General features: G+C 32.1%; 1 protein-coding gene across 4 annotated transcripts in view; it reads left to right on the top strand.

The window, feature by feature from the left end:
- Positions 1 to 18,822, top strand: part of LOC134213467 (voltage-dependent L-type calcium channel subunit beta-1) — a 405,504-nt gene that overhangs the window by 370,188 nt on the left and 16,494 nt on the right. For all 4 annotated transcript variants that reach the window (XM_062692544.1, XM_062692543.1, XM_062692545.1 and 1 more), the window contains one exon: positions 18,585 to 18,819. In XM_062692544.1, the coding sequence (XP_062548528.1) occupies positions 18,585 to 18,819 (235 nt within the window). The remainder of the gene's footprint in view (positions 1 to 18,584; positions 18,820 to 18,822) is intronic.

The raw sequence follows: 18,822 nt of genomic DNA on the forward strand, positions 1-18,822 counted from the left end.
GCCGCTGGGTCTGCTGAGAAGCCATAAAATAGCGCAACGCGATTTTTTCCTTTCATTCTGACCGGGACAAGCGAAGCAACCAGCCACATCATCGATTTAACAGCACTCACACCAGGGAATGAAGTCTGCACCGACCGCTTTCTCGACTCGACACCATCGAAGCCACCATCATCAGCCGAAACCTAGCCAGTACAGCAGCAGTCCACCCTACAGACCCGACAAAGCAGCAATGCTGAGCAGATACCGGCAGCAGCAGCAGAGTCGAAGTCGAGCCGAGACCGGCCGGCATCGGTGATGAGCCGAGACAGGCTGAAGAAAAGCCACATGATGCAGCATGTATGTCCAAAAAACAAACGGTTCTTCAGAGAACCAATAATAGAGATCAAAGCTTTCAATATCTTTCGGGATAGAAATTGTACTCCAATATTCTAGTGATAAAATTTTATGCGTGATTTTCATAAATAGCGACTTCGCTTGACTATGCCTAAAAAAAACATAAGAAGATGTCCAAATCTCTCACATAATATTTGAATATTTGGATTAAAAAAAACAGCTCAAACATTAATAAGCTATCAATCGATTTTTCATCAAATGTTGGATTTTTTGGCATTGATCAAGAAATATCTAGATAAACATTGTTTGATACTGACCGCACACAAAGCGAACGTGACTGAATGATCGTCCCATGTTACCAATTCTAAATCTTATCACCCGAAAACCCATGTCAGGGTGTTTCCTTCCATCTACTACTAACAATGTTGTCTCAGAAAAGAACACGTACTTCTCACCTGAACTGCAATTCTAAGCTCGCTTGCCCGGCTTATTGGCCTGTATCAAGCGAAAAGTCCCGTTAGGAAATAGACGCCAGTAGCGAGCAACAAGCGTAAAAAAGAAGAAGTCCTTCTCGAACGCGTTGATGATGATGACGCTTTGGCTGACAAAGAAGCGGGATACAAGACACTGGCTGATTGACCCACCAATTGGGAAGCAGAGAAGATTCAAAATAAGGTATAAAAGAAAAGTGCATTCGGTCGCAGAGCATTCAGTCTTTTTTATACCACCACTAGAAATTCGCGGTTATTTGAAAAGATCGTTTTCTTACTTTTTGGACTTAGCCGAAGAAAACAGCCTTTTTCAAGGCTCTAAGAGTTAAAAATAATGTTCTCCTTCAGTCGCTATCGCACGGATTAGGAGGCCCTACATCCCCTGCTGGGCAAACTTGTGGCTTATTTCAGGCAGTCCTTCAGTGGGAAGGTTGCCACTGTCGAGGGTAATATTCCGTGACCGGACAGATACTTCCTGAATTGTTTTTGATGATTCTTGTTCGAGGTAGATTTGATTTCTGTGTCGGTTTGATGAGATGAGATTTTGCCAAGGTATGGTATGCAACGCCGATTATTTATCCAAAATAGCTGATGTGGGAAATTTGGACATATTATGTATCTTAAAGGCATGGTCAAGTCAAGTCCTACGTCCACTTAGCGATTATGTCACAGACATTACCCACTGTTCGTTTTTTAAATAAAAATGCGTTTGGCCTGAATAAAGTAATTTTCAATATCAGGGTTTGAATCCAAAAAAGAAAAAAATAAAGCAATTTAATTTTCATCTCTTTATACACACGATAAGTAGCATACCGTGAAGGACTTTTGTAGCAAGCTGTTATGATAAATGACTGATTTGGGGTAGCCCCCCCCCTGTTCAATTTCTTTTAGACACCTCCAAACACAGGGGGGTTTGATGCTTCTGATGATGCATTTCAACTTGTTTTAAACAGCTGTGCTAAAAAACATGGTACCCAAAATGAGCGAGAACAACTCGTTTTATCGTCACTTCTCGGTTTGGGCTGCCTATCCAATTCTTTTTTTTTGTACTTGCATACAAGTTTGATAAACCTGTTTTCATGGCTAGATACAGATTTGCCTCTCTTTTGTCGTTGTTCGTTATCTATTGAGAGCGATTTCTACAAACCCTGGTAAATGTAATTCCCATCCCATCTTAAAAATTACGCATTCGCACGAAATTGCTGTAAATTATGAGCTTCTGGACCGATTTCTGCCAAATTTAGTACAAATATTCTCGGGTCTAGGTCATTTGGCATAGTCATTTGGGATAACGTTTTTTAACATAAGGTCATTTGACATAATTTTGAACTGCAACAAGACGGTGGGTCATTTGGCATAATTTAGAACTGTGAAAGAAACAGAAAGAACAGAATTCGGTCAATAATAATATTGATAAGACATAATCCTTTCGTAGAAAGTATGCATTAGCCAGGTATAAAGCAAAAGTTAATGTTTCCGTTTGCCCGAGACTCGGTAACGGTAAATGTAATTCCTTCCAGTAGTGGATATGATTTATTCGTTCAAGGTAGGCGTTCGTTCAGATTAAGGCAATGGTGGGTGTTATACTTTTTCTAGAATTAGACATTTGTCCAGAATAAGAAAACGGTGGAAGTGAATACTTCTTTAGAACATAGTTTCCCAAAATGGTGGGTCGCGACCCCCCAGCCTGTGTAAATCTTATGGAAGTGGGTCGCGACCCCCCAACTTTGGGAAGCTATGCTTTAGAAGATGGTATTTGTCCGGATTAAGGCAATGATGGATGTGATCCCTTTTTTTCATTGATTAAGGCAATGATTGATTGAGTTGCAGTTCAAAATGATGCCAAATGGACTTTATACCTAATGACCTTAATCCATGTAACTTTATGCCAAATGACCAAAACTCGGTTATTCTATATGTATTTTTCACATATGTATAATATAAATCGAGAATACGTTCTGATAATCTAATCAGTCTAAAGATGCAAACTCCTACTTTAAAATTAGGCACATCGCCATTGCCTCAATTGCAATTACCTTAATTCGGGCAAGCTACTTTTAAATAAGGAATCACATCCACCATTGCCTTTCACCGAGCAAACGCTCACCTTCGAAAAAGAGATCAATGGCATAGTAATGGTAATGGAAGATTTACCTTATTCTGCGCAAATGCCTACTTTTTAAGAAGGGTACATATCCACTATTGCCTTAACCCGGGGCAGCACTTTTTTTTTTAAAGTAATAACATCCACCTTAATCCAAACTAGCGCCTACTTGAATCACATCCGCCAATGCCTTATTCCGCGCAAAGGCCTAGTTTTCCAAAATGGGTCATATCTCCCCTTGCCTTATTACGAGCAAACGTTTACTTTTAAAGAAGGGATCACATCAAGCATTGCGTTAATACGGGCAAGCACCTTCTTTAAAGAAGGGATCACACCCACCGTTGCCTTAATTCGAGCAAGTGCCAAAGAATCATTTCCACCATTGCTTTGATTGATAAACATCCCAGCTGAGTAAGCTAGATTTTTAGCTGCAGAAGTCTATTTTTGGTTGAAAAAGCGCTCTATCAGCTTCCATTGTTTGCTGGCATTGCTTTTCACTGGGTGAACCTTAAATCCAATGGAGGGATAACAATTATCATTGCTCTATAACTCGGCTAATGCAAGCTTTCTACGAAATGGTCATGTCTAATATTATTACCGACCTGTGTTATATTCACCATTCCGGTTTAAGTATAGATTAATCTATATATTTTAATATAAATATAAAAAATCACGTCAATAAAGGTTGCTAAAAAAAATTAAAACCATTCCGGTTTTTCCATCATCACTTAGTCAAGCCAAATGCCAAATGTCCGTTATATCAAATGACCCTCACTTTTGACGTTGTTCACAATTATGCAAAATGTCCGTTATGCAAAATGACTTTATGCCGAAATAATCGCTACCAATATTCTCTATCTATTGAGACGAGTATAAGGTTTGGGGGAGTGTTATAGGGATAAAGAGGAAGGAGATTTTTTTTTCACAAAATGAATAGATTAAATAAGTGAACACTTGAATCGACTTGAAGAATGTAAAAATATAAAAAAAAATTAAGGAAAAGGAACACGGAAAAGGAACAAGGAAAACAAAATCAAGGTACAGAGAAACAGACGTCGCACTCAACACATATTCCATAGTTCACCCTTTTAACGGTCGATACATTTTTTTGTGTATGTGATCATTGAGCCACCGGCGCTTCTGTCGGATTTGCTTGTGTTTTACGTTAGCACACTGCCGCCATATGGTTGCTACTTGGCCACACACAGTGCCTTCAGTACTGGGCTATGATGCTTTCGTGACGATGATTTTGATAGCATTTTGTTCTAAGTGAGACGCCTGTTTCTCTGTAATCAAGGTAAATATGATTTTTTTGTGAAACTGAAAATCCGTTTATTCCAAAGTAAAGTGAATATGAAGAAATAAAAAAGGCAAAAAAAAACATTATAAAAAGAAATATAACATGATAGAAATTAAAGGAATGATGCTTCATGGAGTAATGTGGAGGAAGAAAAAGGAAAGAGAGAAAATGAAAAGGGAAGAAAGAAGATGAAAAAAGAACGGAGGAGAAAGTAAAAAGAAGAAAGAGAAAAAAGAAACAATGAATATAAAATTAAAAAAATAGTAGAAAGATCAAAGTTGATTATAGGGGAAAGGGAGTTGGAAAGTGGAAGAAAGAAAAAACAGAAATGAAGAAAAAAGGAAATCGTAATGAAGAAACAGCCAAACCTACCCGAGGTTAAAATAACTCAATAATACCTAATTCTGTTATTGATACCTTACTGTGTTATGAACAATGTGTTTTAATAGGTAAAGTCATTTGGTATAAATCGTTTGGCATAATTTCATTTGGTGTTGTTCGGCATAAAAGGTGTTGTTTGGCATAAATGGCCTTTGGCGCAATGGTTCGAAAATAACGATTTCAAAACAAATGCAAATTATGTTTAATTTGTTTATAATAATATTATCGATTGATAATGGAATGTGAATAATTTTCATCATTCTTCAGGGGTACATTACTGCCTTAATCTGAAACATACACCCTGGACATATCATTTAAGAAAACCTGTCATGTCATTAAAGACAAGCAATAAAATTAGGAGATATAAATGATTATCTTTTTGAGATCACAAAATGGTTCAATATTAGCCAATAAAGTACACGCTTCCATCTTATTATTTCTGCTGATGGCTGAATCGTGAATTTGGCAGATTGGAACACCTAGTGGTGTATTCATCTTGGGTAAAACTGTCCAGAATCCTAATAAACTATACCTCGCGTTCAAGGAGGCACCAGTCTCGATAAACAAGCAACGAATGACTGTCATCTTTTTATTTTGGCTTCGCTGCGTCACAGCAAGCGTAGAATAAAAAGATGACAGCTGCTCGTTGGTTCAGTAGGTATTGACACTGGTGCCCTTGAAATCGCGAGGTGGAACAAAATTGGGTTCCGAAGAGTTCGTTCCTGCGTATCAATCTTTTCATTGATTTAATTTTTCGTTAATAATTTAACTGGATTCAAAATTACAACCGTGATTGTTGCAAGATGCAGCCAAAAGTGCAAGATGCAATCATCCTGTACGTCATCGAAATTAAAAATCTCCGGTAGAATTACACAATTCAATGCAATGATAAGAAAAGTTAACATCAAAGGAGAGGAACCGACCGAGACTTTGTTTCTTAATATTATGGATATCTCAAAAACCCTAAATGAGAAACTTATTCACCAGCTTCCGCAAAATGATTACTTAGATCAATGGGAGTTGCATTGTTCGAATACAAAATATGCGTTACATAGTAATTGAATTCTGGTTAATGTGGGTTTTGGGGATAATGAAAAAATCTACAATGGAAATAATGCAAAGTCAAACAAACACCATTCAAATCTTTAGTTGAAAAACTTGAATATATTGCAAGAAACTAATAGGTATTAAAATGAAAAAAAATTAAACAAAAACTCGGAATTGTTAAATAATGCTTTAAAAAAGACAGATTTTTCCTAATTTAACTGATGAACGTTCGATTTTTCACTTTCAAGATTTTTTAGAAAGCATAATATATGTAAAATAAATATAAATATTGATAGCAAGAATTTGTGGCAAACATTTTCTTTGTCCAAATTTCAATCAAAAATTTTTTTGTATATTTTTGTAGAAAGACATCAGTCTTATATTGTCCACTTGCTTTACACCTTGTTCACTAATAAGATTTCCTTCAATAAATTGGACAATTGTTGGAAAGCATTGGTCTTCTATATATGTTTGGTCTTGATACATTTTTCATTCTTCCAGAGGATTGCGAAACCTGTATTGCTCAGGTTGAGTATTTATTTCTATTTTTAAGGTTTAAAAAGTCTACCATTTAACAGCAGTTCTAAATAATCGAAAATTATACCGGAAGTAACACTAGAAATTTATTGATAAAATAAACTCATTGCAATACCAAAAATTCTGTCACTGTGTCAGGTCGTACACTAATAACGTAAGCACTTATGGGGGGAGGGGGAGTCTGCCATTTTCGTTCCAAATAAATAAAAGAATATTTGTATCTTATATGGGGGGAGTGGGGTTTGAAAAACTCTGAAAAAATGCTTACGTAATTAATGTACGACCCCAACCTACAATGCCTAATTTAAATTCATTGCTACTGCAATAGAAAAAAGGGATGAATTAAAATTTAAATTACAGTTAATTTCTTTAAACGTTTTTGTGTTCCTTAAATAAATATATCGTAGGCTAAGTTTCTTCTCGGAAATTATTGCATTGTAATATTTCAATATATACCAACACCAAGTACTGCTTGTTATTCCATTCCTACTCCGGCAGTAATGAAAAGTACTTTTATTTTGTTAAATGGCAGCTCAGTATATAACTTAGCATTCTCTTATTTGAAAGAATTGTCACCGTCAATGTACTCGTGAATCTATCCTCAGTTTGTATTCTCAGTTCTTTTCGAATCTTCCGTTGATTATCTTGATTTCCTTTACAGACAAAGACACAAACACACAAACACTTGTCCCTCAAAGGTTTCCTCGCACTACAACACAAACACGTGCACGCACACAAAATCCTTCCCAACTTCCCGCTCCATCTGTGAACAACTTTCCATTTCCACCGTAGAGAACATTCTCGAGTGTAAGTCGCACATTTTCACACTATTTCCAAGGAAAAAAAATATTTCGAAAAAAAAGTCTATAGGAAAACCGCCAATTCACATTCAAACACACCTCAGAAAGTCACTCACTAAATCACAAAAATTCTTTCCGTCTTCTGTTTCTTCACTTCTCCTGCGTCTTCTTCAATATCTACAACATTTTCGTACTTTGATTTCGTCATGTTTATATGATTGGATGAAGCGTACATACATTACTCTTTTCGAAAATTCCATCGGTTATTTTTGATTTCGAGCCACAATCAGAGAACGAGAGATACATTCATTCAGTTTGGACAGTAGTGCTCAAAACTTTGTTGATTAAGCTGCATGCATTTTCGTAGGCTAGTTGTTGCATGATCGACCGTGCGTGGTGTTATGAATTTGTGTTTTAGAGATATGTTGACAAATTTCTGATTCAAATCTAGTAAATACTCAGCGCTCCTTTATTTTCTTGGTTTATGAAGGATTTTGTTGATTCTATGCTTTTCCGATCTCCACAGAATTAACACAATAAAAATGACAGTTTGATTTTATGATAGTTATGAACGTTCTAAGTAAAAGTCCTATATGTCTGTAATTTAGAGTTTGTAGGAGATTAGATTAGGAAAAAGTGCGAAAAATTTAGTTATTCCTACCAGAGAATTATTACTTTTCAAAATCCTACAAAAACGTTGTCTTCCACAACCTCTCCTAAATTTGAGATTACATTTCTTAAATCTCAATTCTCCTATCATCTATTTGCAAAACAACATTTGATCAAATCACCATTCATCCCGGTTTGTTTTCCAAATAATTAAAAAACATGATGCACCTCCATCAAACCATATGAAACAATTCTTCAATTCGCTAATGCCAACGAAAGGCAACCCACTCCAGATGGAAAGCACTGAGACATGCCCACCACTGCACCTTTCCATTCTTTCCGCATCCTACTGCTCTGCAAAATTTTCCCATTTGGGTATCTGCATGCGGCAGTCTTCCATTACCCTAGTTTATATTTTTTCGGAGTAAGATGTGGTGGTGGTTGGTAATCTGTCTGTCAGACTGTACATTTTTTTTCTATCAGGCAAACAACCCTTAGGAAGAATCGGTTAAACATATCGTGGTTTTTCTGAAAATTTGAGAAACGTGTTCATACTCTCGACTTGATTGTAATAGGAAAACGCTCTGACTTTTAGTCGAATGATGCAATAGAATCCACATTCATCAAAACAACAATTACTCAGACGAATATGGATTTCGTTGCTAGCACATATCGATTGTTTCATTGCATTACACAGATAATGATGACAATCGTATGACGTAAATAGACATATGAGAACATAAGAAAGATATGAGAATAGAAGTCAATTTTCTTTTTGTTATTCTACCTTTTTCCATTAAATTACATGGAAGTTCATTCAGGAAGCAAGGTATACCAAACTCTTATGCAAAGATAACAAAAAAAAAGTAATAAAAAATGGCTCTGTGGAAAAGAATGGATAAAGTGAAATATTGTACGCATTACACTGACTGAGTTGTAATAATCGGAGAAACAATCAACAATAGGCTGTAATAGCGAAGGGAGGAAACAAATGCGACAAAAGCATCAGACACAGAAAGCAGAACGCCAGAAAGTAATCTAGCAGAAGGATAACTTACAACGGTATGAAAGGATGAAAGGAGTCCTTTTCTTCGAACCGGGATGAAAGGTGGAAAAGGTTACTGGAGACACAGAAACAAAAACTTGCGGTTAAATCACAAAGCAATTGAAATTTGTCGACTATCTTGGTCATGTTTTTGCGATGGATATAGTTTACTTACTTTTTTTTGTTCCTGTTTGTTATGTAGTTGGCTTTGCTCAGATCGCTCAGCAGAGCTGCATGGCAGATGTGCTTTCATGATTCCTTGGCTGGTTTTGTTTGTTACTTGCGGTAAGCTTTTGTAAGTGCGGTCAGACTGTACATCCACGCAAATCTATTTGTGTATATTTGCAAGCCAGTATGCAAGCCATGTAAGTAATACGTCGCTTCGATTATATCTGCATTAGGTTAGCTTCAACATATGTAGCATTATTTTTTTAATAATCAATTCTGGAAATTTATTGAATGTAATTTGAAATGTGTTCATGTTCTATCAGAAATGTTGATAGAACATTAAGCAACTAAAAGATTTTGGTTGTTAGTTGAAATTGGTATTCAAAGAACTTCTTAAAACCTTTTACTCTGAAACTGTCATAAAACGATTTAGTATACCATTTAATTCTACCGCTGGATTGTAACATTCCTGAAAAGTAGATCGATTTTACCAGTAAGGTCATCCTCCGTTTCTCGAACTTAAGACGACATGTCGAGACACCATCATTTTTATGAAACCTGAAAAAAATTTCATTGAAATAAAATGTATAAGAACTGAGAATTGAGAAATAAGAAATAGGAAACGGGAAGTGCAAATTGAAATAAAAGAACTAATAAGAAATAAGAAATAAAAAATATTAAATGAGAAATGCAAAATAAGATATGAGAAATAAAATATGAAAAATGAGATGAGAAATGTGAAATGAGAAATGAAAAATAAGAAATGAGGAATAAGATATAAGGATTGAGAAATCAAAAATCAAAAATCAAAAATAAGTAATTAAAAATCAAAAATCAAAAACTAGAAATCAGAAATCAGAAATCAGAAATTAGAAATCAGAAATCAGAAATCAGAAATCAGAAATCAGAAATCAGAAATCAGAAATCAGAAATCAGAAATTAGAAATCAGAAATCAGAAATCAGAAATCAGAAATCAGAAATCAGAAATCAGAAATCAGAAATCAGAAATCAGAAATCAGAAATCAGAAATCAGAAATCAGAAATCAGAAATCAGAAATCAGAAATCAGAAATCAGAAATCAGAAATCAGAAATCAGAAATCAGAAATCAGAAATCAGAAATCAGAAATCAGAAATCAGAAATCAGAAATCAGAAATCAGAAATCAGAAATCAGAAATCAGAAATCAGAAATCAGAAATCAGAAATCAGAAATCAGAAATCAGAAATCAGAAATCAGAAATCAGAAATCAGAAATCAGAAATCAGAAATCAGAAATCAGAAATCAGAAATCAGAAATCAGAAATCAGAAATCAGAAATCAGAAATCAGAAATCAGAAATCAGAAATCAGAAATCAGAAATCAGAAATCAGAAATCAGAAATCAGAAATCAGAAATCAGAAATCAGAAATCAGAAATCAGAAATCAGAAATCAGAAATCAGAAATCAGAAATCAGAAATCAGAAATCAGAAATCAGAAATCAGAAATCGGAAATCAAAAATCAAAAATCTGAAATCAGAAATCCGAAAAATCTAAAAAATCTGAAAAATCTGAAAAATCTGAAAAATCTGAAAACTCTGAAAAATCAGAAAAATCAGAAATTAGACATCAGAAATCCGAAACCAGACATCAGGCATCAGAAATCAAAAATAAAAGACATCAGAAAAACAAGAAAATAAAAAAAATCAGAAAAATCTGAAATCTGAAATCAAAAAAATCTGAAAAATAAAAAAAAATCAGAAAAATTTGAAATCTGAAATCAGAAAAATCGGAAAAATCCGAAAAATCAGGAATCAGGAATTAGAAATCAGAAATCAGAAGTCAAAATTCAAAAATGAAATATCTGAAATCTGAAAAATAGGAAATCTGGAAAATCTGAAAAATCTGAAATTTGAAATCTGAAATCAAGAAATCAGAAAAATCTGAAAAATCTGAAAAATCAGAAGAATCAGAAAAATCAGACATCAGAAATCCGAAATCAGACATCAGTCATTAGAAATTAGAAATCAGAAATTTGAAAAACAGGTAAACCCAAAAAATCAGAAAAATCTGAAAAATAAAAAAATCAGAAGTCTGAAAAATCTAAAATCTGAAATCAGAAAAATCAGAAAATTCAGTAAAATCAGGAATCAGACATCAGGCATCAGGAATCACAAATCAGAAAAATCAGAAAAACAGGATTATCTGCAAAATCAAAAAAATCTGAAAAATCAGAAGAATCAGAAAAAATCAGAAAAATCAGAAAAATCTGAGAAAAAAATCAGAAAAATCAGAAATCTGAAATCTGAAACCAGAAAAATCAGGAATCAGGTAGGGGGGATGACGGCTTTGGCAGGTTTTGTTCTATTATTGGCAGGGGGGTTTTTTATGACTGACTAGGCTCAAATTTGGCCTAAACATTCTTTGCATATCAAAGAATATTGTGGCAAAATTTCATAAAATTTGGTCAACAAAAACCCCCCTGCCAATAATAGAACAAAACCTGCTAAAGCCGTCTTTCCCCCTATCAAAAATCAGAAATCAGAAAAATCAGAGAAATAAAAGAAAATTAGAAAAATCAGAAAAATCAAAAAATCAAAAAAAATAAAATAAAATCCAAAAAACCAGAAAAATAAAAAAAAATCAGAAAAATCCGAAAAATAAGAAATAAGACATCAGAAATCAGAAAAATCTAAAAAAAACAGAAAAATCTGAAAAATAAAAAAAATCAGAAATCTAAAAAATCTGAAATCTGAAAAATCTGAAATCTGAAATCAGAAATCAGAAAAATCAGAAAAATCAGATATCAGAAATCAAAAATCAGAAATTAGAAATCAGAAATCAGAAATCAGAAATCAGAAATCAGAAATCAGAAATCAGAAATCAGAAATCAGAAATCAGAAATCAGAAATCAGAAATCAGAAATCAGAAATCAGAAATCAGAAATCAGAAATCAGAAATCAGAAATCAGAAATCAGAAATCAGAAATCAGAAATCAGAAATCAGAAATCAGAAATCAGAAATCAGAAATCAGAAATCAGAAATCAGAAATCAGAAATCAGAAATCAGAAATCAGAAATCAGTTATCAAAAATCAGTAATCAGTAATCAGAAATCAGTAATCAGAAATCAGAAATCAGAAATCAGAAATCAGAAATCAGAAATCAGAAATCAGAAATCAGAAATCAGAAATCAGAAATCAGAAATCAGAAATCAGAAATCAGAAATCAGAAATCAGAAATCAGAAATCAGAAATCAGAAATCAGAAATCAGAAATCAGAAATCAGAAATCAGAAATCAGAAATCAGAAATCAGAAATCAGAAATCAGAAATCAGAAATCAGAAATCAGAAATCAGAAATCAGAAATCAGAAATCAGAAATCAGAAATCAGAAATCAGAAATCAGAAATCAGAAATCAGAAATCAGAAATCAGAAATCAGAAATCAGAAATCAGAAATCAGAAATCAGAAATCAGAAATCAGTAATCAGAAATCAGAAATCAGAAATCAGAAATCAGAAATCAGAAATCAGAAATCAGAAATCAGTAATCAGAAATCAAACATCAGAAATCAGACATCAGAAATCATAAATCAGAAATCAGAAATCAGAAATCAGAAATCAGATATCAGAAATCAGATATCAGAAATCAGACATCAGACATCAGAAATCACAAATCACAAATTAGAAATCAGAAATCAGAATCAGAAATCAGAAATCAGAAATCAGAAATCAGAAATCAGAAATCAGAAATCAGAAATCAGAAATCAGAAATCAGAAATCAGAAATCAGAAATCAGAAATCAGAAATCAGAAATCAGAAATCAGAAATCAGAAATCAGAAATCAGAAATCAGAATCAGAAATCAGAAATCAGAAATCAGAAATCAGAAATCAGAAATCAGAAATCAGAAATCAGAAATCAGAAATCAGAAATCAGAAATCAGAAATCAGAAATCAGAAATCAGAAATCAGAAATCAGAAATCAGAAATCAGAAATCAGAAATCAGAAATCAGAAATCAGAAATCAGAAATCAGAAATCAGAAATCAGAAATCAGAAATCAGAAATCAGAAATCAGAAATCAGAAATCAGAAATCAGAAATCAGAAATCAGAAATCAGAAATCAGAAATCAGAAATCAGAAATCAGAAATCAGAAATCAGAAATCAGTAATCAGAAATCAGAAATCAGAAATCAGAAATCAGTAATCAGAAATCAGAAATCAGAAATCAGAAATCAGAAATCAGAAATCAGTAATCAGAAATCAAACATCAGAAATCAGACATCAGAAATCATAAATCAGAAATCAGAAATCAGAAATCAGAAATCAGATATCAGAAATCAGACATCAGACATCAGAAATCACAAATCACAAATTAGATATCAGAAATCAGAAATCAGAATCAGAAATCAGAAATCAGAAATCAAAAATCAGAAATCAGAAATCAGAAATCAGAAATCAGAAATCAGAATCCGAAATCAGAAATCAGAAATCAGAAATCAGAAATCAGAAATCAGAAATCAGAAATCAGAAATCAGAAATCAGAAATCAGAAATCAGAAATCAGAAATCAGAAATCAGAAATCAGAAATCAGAAATCAGAAATCAGAAATCAGAAATCAGAAATCAGAAATCAGAAATCAGAAATCAGAAATCAGAAATCAGAAATCAGAAATCAGAAATCAGAAATCAGAAATCAGAAATCAGAAATCAGAAATCAGAAATCAGAAATCAGAAATCAGAAATCAGAAATCAGAAATCAGAAATCAGAAATCAGAAATCAGAAATCAGAAATCAGAAATCAGAAATCAGAAATCAGAAATCAGAAATCAGAAATCAGAAATCAGAAATCAGAAATCAGAAATCAGAAATCAGAAATCAGAAATCAGAAATCAGAAATCAGAAATCAGAAATCAGAAATCAGAAATCAGAAATCAGAAATCAGAAATCAGAAATCAGAAATCAGAAATCAGAAATCAGAAATCAGAAATCAGAAATCAGAAATCAGAAATCAGAAATCAGAAATCAGAAATCAGAAATCAGAAATCAGAAATCAGAAATCAGAAATCAGAAATCAGAAATCAGAAATCAGAAATCAGAAATCAGAAATCAGAAATCAGAAATCAGAAATCAGAAATCAGAAATCAGAAATCAGAAATCAGAAATCAGAAATCAGAAATCAGAAATCAGAAATCAGAAATCAGAAATCAGAAATCAGAAATCAGAAATCAGAAATCAGAAATCAGAAATCAGAAATCAGAAATCAGAAATCAGAAATCAGAAATCAGAAATCAGAAATCAGAAATCAAAAATCAGAAATCAGAAATCAGAAATCAGAAATCAGAAATCAGAAATCAGAAATCAGAAATCAAAAATCAAAAATCAGAAATCAGAAATCAGAAATCAAAAATCAAAAATCTGAAATCTGAAATCAGAAAAATCTAAAAAATCTGTAAAATCTAAAAAATCAAAAAAATCTAAAAAATCTGAAAAAATCTAAAAAATCTAAAAAATCTAAAAAATCTAAAAAATCAGAAGAATCAGAAAAATCAGAAATCAGACATCAGAAATCCAAAACCAGACATCAGACATCAGAAATCAGAAATAAGAAAAATAAAAAAAAACAAAAAATCCGAAAAATCTGAAAAATAAAAAAAAAATAAAAAAATCAGAGATCAGAAATCAAAAATCAAATATCTGAAATCTGAAATCAGACATAAAAAATCTGAAATCTGAAAAATCAAAAATCTAAAATCTGAAATCTGAAATTAAGAATCAGAAAAATCTAAAAAATCTGAAAAATCTGAAAAATCTGAAAATCTGAAAAATCGGAAAAATTAGAAGAATCAGAAAAATCAGAAATCAGACATCAGAAATCCGAAACCAGACATCAGGCGTCAGAAATAAGAAAAATCAGAAAAACAGGAAAATCCGAAAAATCTGAAAAATAAAAAAATCAGGAATCAAAAATCTGAAATATGAAAAATCGGAAATCTGAAAAATCTGAAATCTGAAATCAGAAATCAGAAAAATCTAAAAAATCAGAAATCCGAAATCAGACATCAGTCATTAGAAATCAGAAATCAGAAATAATAAAAAATAGAAAAACAGGAAAATCCAAAAAATCAGAAAAATCTGAAAAATTAAAAAAAATCTGAAATCTGAAAACTGAAATCTGAAATCTGAAATCAGAAAAATCAGGATTCAGAAATCAGACATCAGACATCAGAAATCAGAAAAACAGGAATATCCAAAAAATCTAAAAAAAATCAGAAAAATCAGAAAAACAGGACTATCCGAAAAATCTGAAAAATCAAAAATCTGAAAAATCTGGGATCTGAAATCTGAAATCAGAAATCTGAAACAAGAAAAATCAGAAAAATCAGGAATCAGACATCAGGCATCAGAAATCAGAAAAACAGGAAAATCCGAAAAATCAGAAAAATAATATAATCAGAAATCAAAAAATCAGAAAAATCAAAAAATCAGAAATAAAAAATCAGAAATCAGAAATAAAAAATCTGAAATCTGAAAAATCAAAAATCTGAAATCTGAAATCAGAAATCAGAAAAATCTTAAAAATCTGAAAAATCTGAAAAATCAGAAGAATCAGAAAAATTAGAAATCAGACATCAGAAATCCGAAACCAGACATCAGGCGTCAGAAATCAGAAATAAGAAAAATCAGAAAAACAGGAAAATCTGAAAAATAAGAAATATCTCAAGAATGGAAAAAAAATAAGAAAAATCTGAAATCTGAAATCAGCAAAATCAGAAAAATCAGATAAATCAGGAATCAGAAATCAGAAATCAAAAATCAGAAATCAGAAATCAGAAATCAGAAATCAGAAATCAGAAATCAGAAATCAGAAATCAGAAATCAAAAATCAAAAATCGGAAATCTGAAAAATCTGAAATCAAAAATCAGAAAAATGTAAAAAATCTGAAAAATCTGAAAAATCTGAAAAATCTGAAAAATCTGAAAAATCTGAAAAATCTGAAAAATCTGGAAAATCAGAAGAATCAGAAAAATCAGAAAATTCGAAATCAGTGATTAGAAATCAGAAATCAGAAATAAGAAAAATCAAAAAAACAGGAAAATAAAAAAAATCTGAAAAATAAAAAAAAATAAAAATCTGAAATCTGAAATCTGAAAACTGAAATCTGAAATCAGAAAAATCAGAAAAATCAGGAATCAGAAATCAGACATCAGGCATCTGAGAAACAAAATCAGAAAAATCAGAAATCTGAAAAATCTGAAATCTGAAACCAGAAAAATCAGACATCAGGCATCAGAAATTAGAAATCAGAAAAACAGGAAAATCCGAAAAATCAGAAAAATAAAAGAAAATCTGAAAAATCTGAAAAATCAGGAATCAGAAATAAGACATCAGAAATCAGACATCAGGCATCAGAAATCAGAAATCAGAAAAATCTAAAAAAAAGAGGATAATCCGAAAAATCAGAAAAATCTGAAAAATAAAATAAATCAGAAAAATCAGAAATCTGAAAAATCTAAAATCTGAAATCAGAAATCAGAAAAATCAGAAAAATCAGACATCAGACATCAGACATCAGAAATCAGACATCAGGAATCAGAAATCAGAAAAACAGGAAAATCCGAGGAATCAAAAAAATCAGAAAAATAAAAAAAAATCGGAAAAATCAGAAAAATTGAAAAAAAAATTTGAAAAATCTGAAAAATCTGAAAAATCAGAAATCCGAAATCAGAAGTCAGAAATAAAACAAACAGAAATCCGAAATTAGAAATCAGGAATTAGAAACCAGAAACCGAAAAACTAAAAAAAAATTAAAAAAAAAACAGAAAATTTAAAAAAATCGGACAAACAAGAAACATTAACAAATTTCAATTCTCGGTAAAAAAACGAAATATTATGAAAAACGTATTTTTTTTTAATCAGAGAAATTAGGAAATTTTTGAAATCAGAGAAATCAGAAAAATACAAAAAATTAGTAAAATCATGGAAATGTGCAAAAAAATGGAAAAACGGAATAATCAGATAAATTAAAAGAATTTAAACATTCTAGAGAGACTGAAAAAAAATTTAAAAAAAGAGACAGAAAAATCAGAGAAATAAAAAAAACAGAAAAAAAGCATAAAAGTTATGAAAAATAAACAAAAGATAATAGATAATATAAAAAATGAAAATTGAAAACGGAAAAAACCAATCAAAATCTGAAAAATTAACAAAACCAAAATAATCGGAATAATCTAAAGAATTATTTTAAAAATCTTGAAATATTGGATAAATTATAAAATTTAAAAAAATCATTTATGAAGCCTTGTTTGCGACATCTCAAACCTCATCTTGTTTTCCAGAATAATCGAGATGTCGGAAGCAAGATTTTACAACTGATCAAAAATGGTCCAACTTGTACAAATTGCTCCAAAATGCGCTCTATTGATTTTCTTTTGCAAATCTTGCAGCTCTAGCAGACGCAAGTGAAGCTTTATAAATAATTGAAATTGATTATTTTCCCCGGAAGATCAATATTCCGGAACACCCAACCGGCGGTTGTTAGATTTTCTAACAATTCTGTGTAAGAATCGTGCGTTCAGACTTTGAGTCAGAAAAAAAAACTCAGACAAAATTGAAATCAGAAAAATCAGACAAATCAAAACAAAACAAACAAACTAGATATGAGAAATAACAAAAGAGAATCATGAAAAAATAAATAAGATCAGAGATTCACAGAGATGAGCTAGTCTAGGGCTGCAAGTCTCGTTAATAAAGACATAAAAAAAAATCAGTGTCAAAATTTTTAAATATTATGCTATCAGGAATCAGAAATGCAATTTGTTGTACGCGACAAATTGTTTCAGGAAAATGATCAATTTTTGGCGAGTCAGCTAGTATACTTTAAAATCTTTGGTTGAAAACAAAAAAAAAATTGTATCGAGAACTATGACAACTTCTAGCTCAATGTTTATTTGATGATCCGTTTTTTCTTTTTTTTTTAAATAGAAAATGAGAAAAGAGAAATGAGAATAATAGAAATTAGAAATTGGAAATTATAAATGAGTAATGAGAAATGAGACATGAGTAATGAGAAATGATAAATGAGAGGGATAAATACCCATATTGTTTATTTTTATGGTCTTATTTATCAAAACATGTGGGCCATCTCCAATTTCAGTGCACCATATGTGAAAGTGGCGCAATTTTATTGCTTCATTTTTCAAGAAACTCTTTCATACGCCAGTTTTTTAATACACTAAGGAATCACTAGTTTCTCACGATGCAATCCATCGCCGAAGGCTCGAAGCTCGTTTAGTAGACTGTCGTTTAAAAAGAGGCAAAAAAACAGAATAGATTTTTTATTCTATGCTTTTTTACACTGTTTTAGGAAAAACAGAATAGCCAAATTTTTAGTTCTATTTGAGCACAATCTATGCATGGCTATATTTTTATGGAACAGGTACATACGTGTAGATAATATTTATTCAATGTGTTGTGTTTTATTTCCAGATATTTTCTATCTACGATTTTGCTATTCTTCTGCTATTCTGATTTGCTTTGTGTGGAAGCTAACAGCTTTGTTTATAACATAAAAAAAAACATTTATAACTGTGCATCTAAGTGTACTTACCAAAGAGCAATACTGTTTAACATAAACATTCTATCTGTCTATTGAACACATATATCGTCGATATAAGATATCAAATTTCAACAAATCTTCGAACAATTTCTCTAATTATGTTCATTCGATTCGCCTGCCGTCCTTTCTTTTACCCTTCCTTTCCCGTCTCTCCGAACACAACACACCCGCAACAGGAGACGATAGCGATTCGATGGGCGCGTCCCGGCACCCCAAAACCCCCCTCGCCACGCCACCTACCAAGGAGAAGCGGAAACCGTTCTTCAAAAAGCAGGAAACATCATCACCATATGACGTAGTGCCATCAATGAGACCAGTCGTACTAGTGGGTCCAAGTTTAAAGGGTTACGAGGTGACCGACATGATGCAGAAGGCGTTGTTTGATTTTTTAAAACGTCGATTCGAATCCAGGTG

This window comes from Armigeres subalbatus, chromosome 2 (assembly GCF_024139115.2).
Source record: "Armigeres subalbatus isolate Guangzhou_Male chromosome 2, GZ_Asu_2, whole genome shotgun sequence".
Lineage (NCBI taxonomy): Eukaryota > Metazoa > Arthropoda > Insecta > Diptera > Culicidae > Armigeres > Armigeres subalbatus.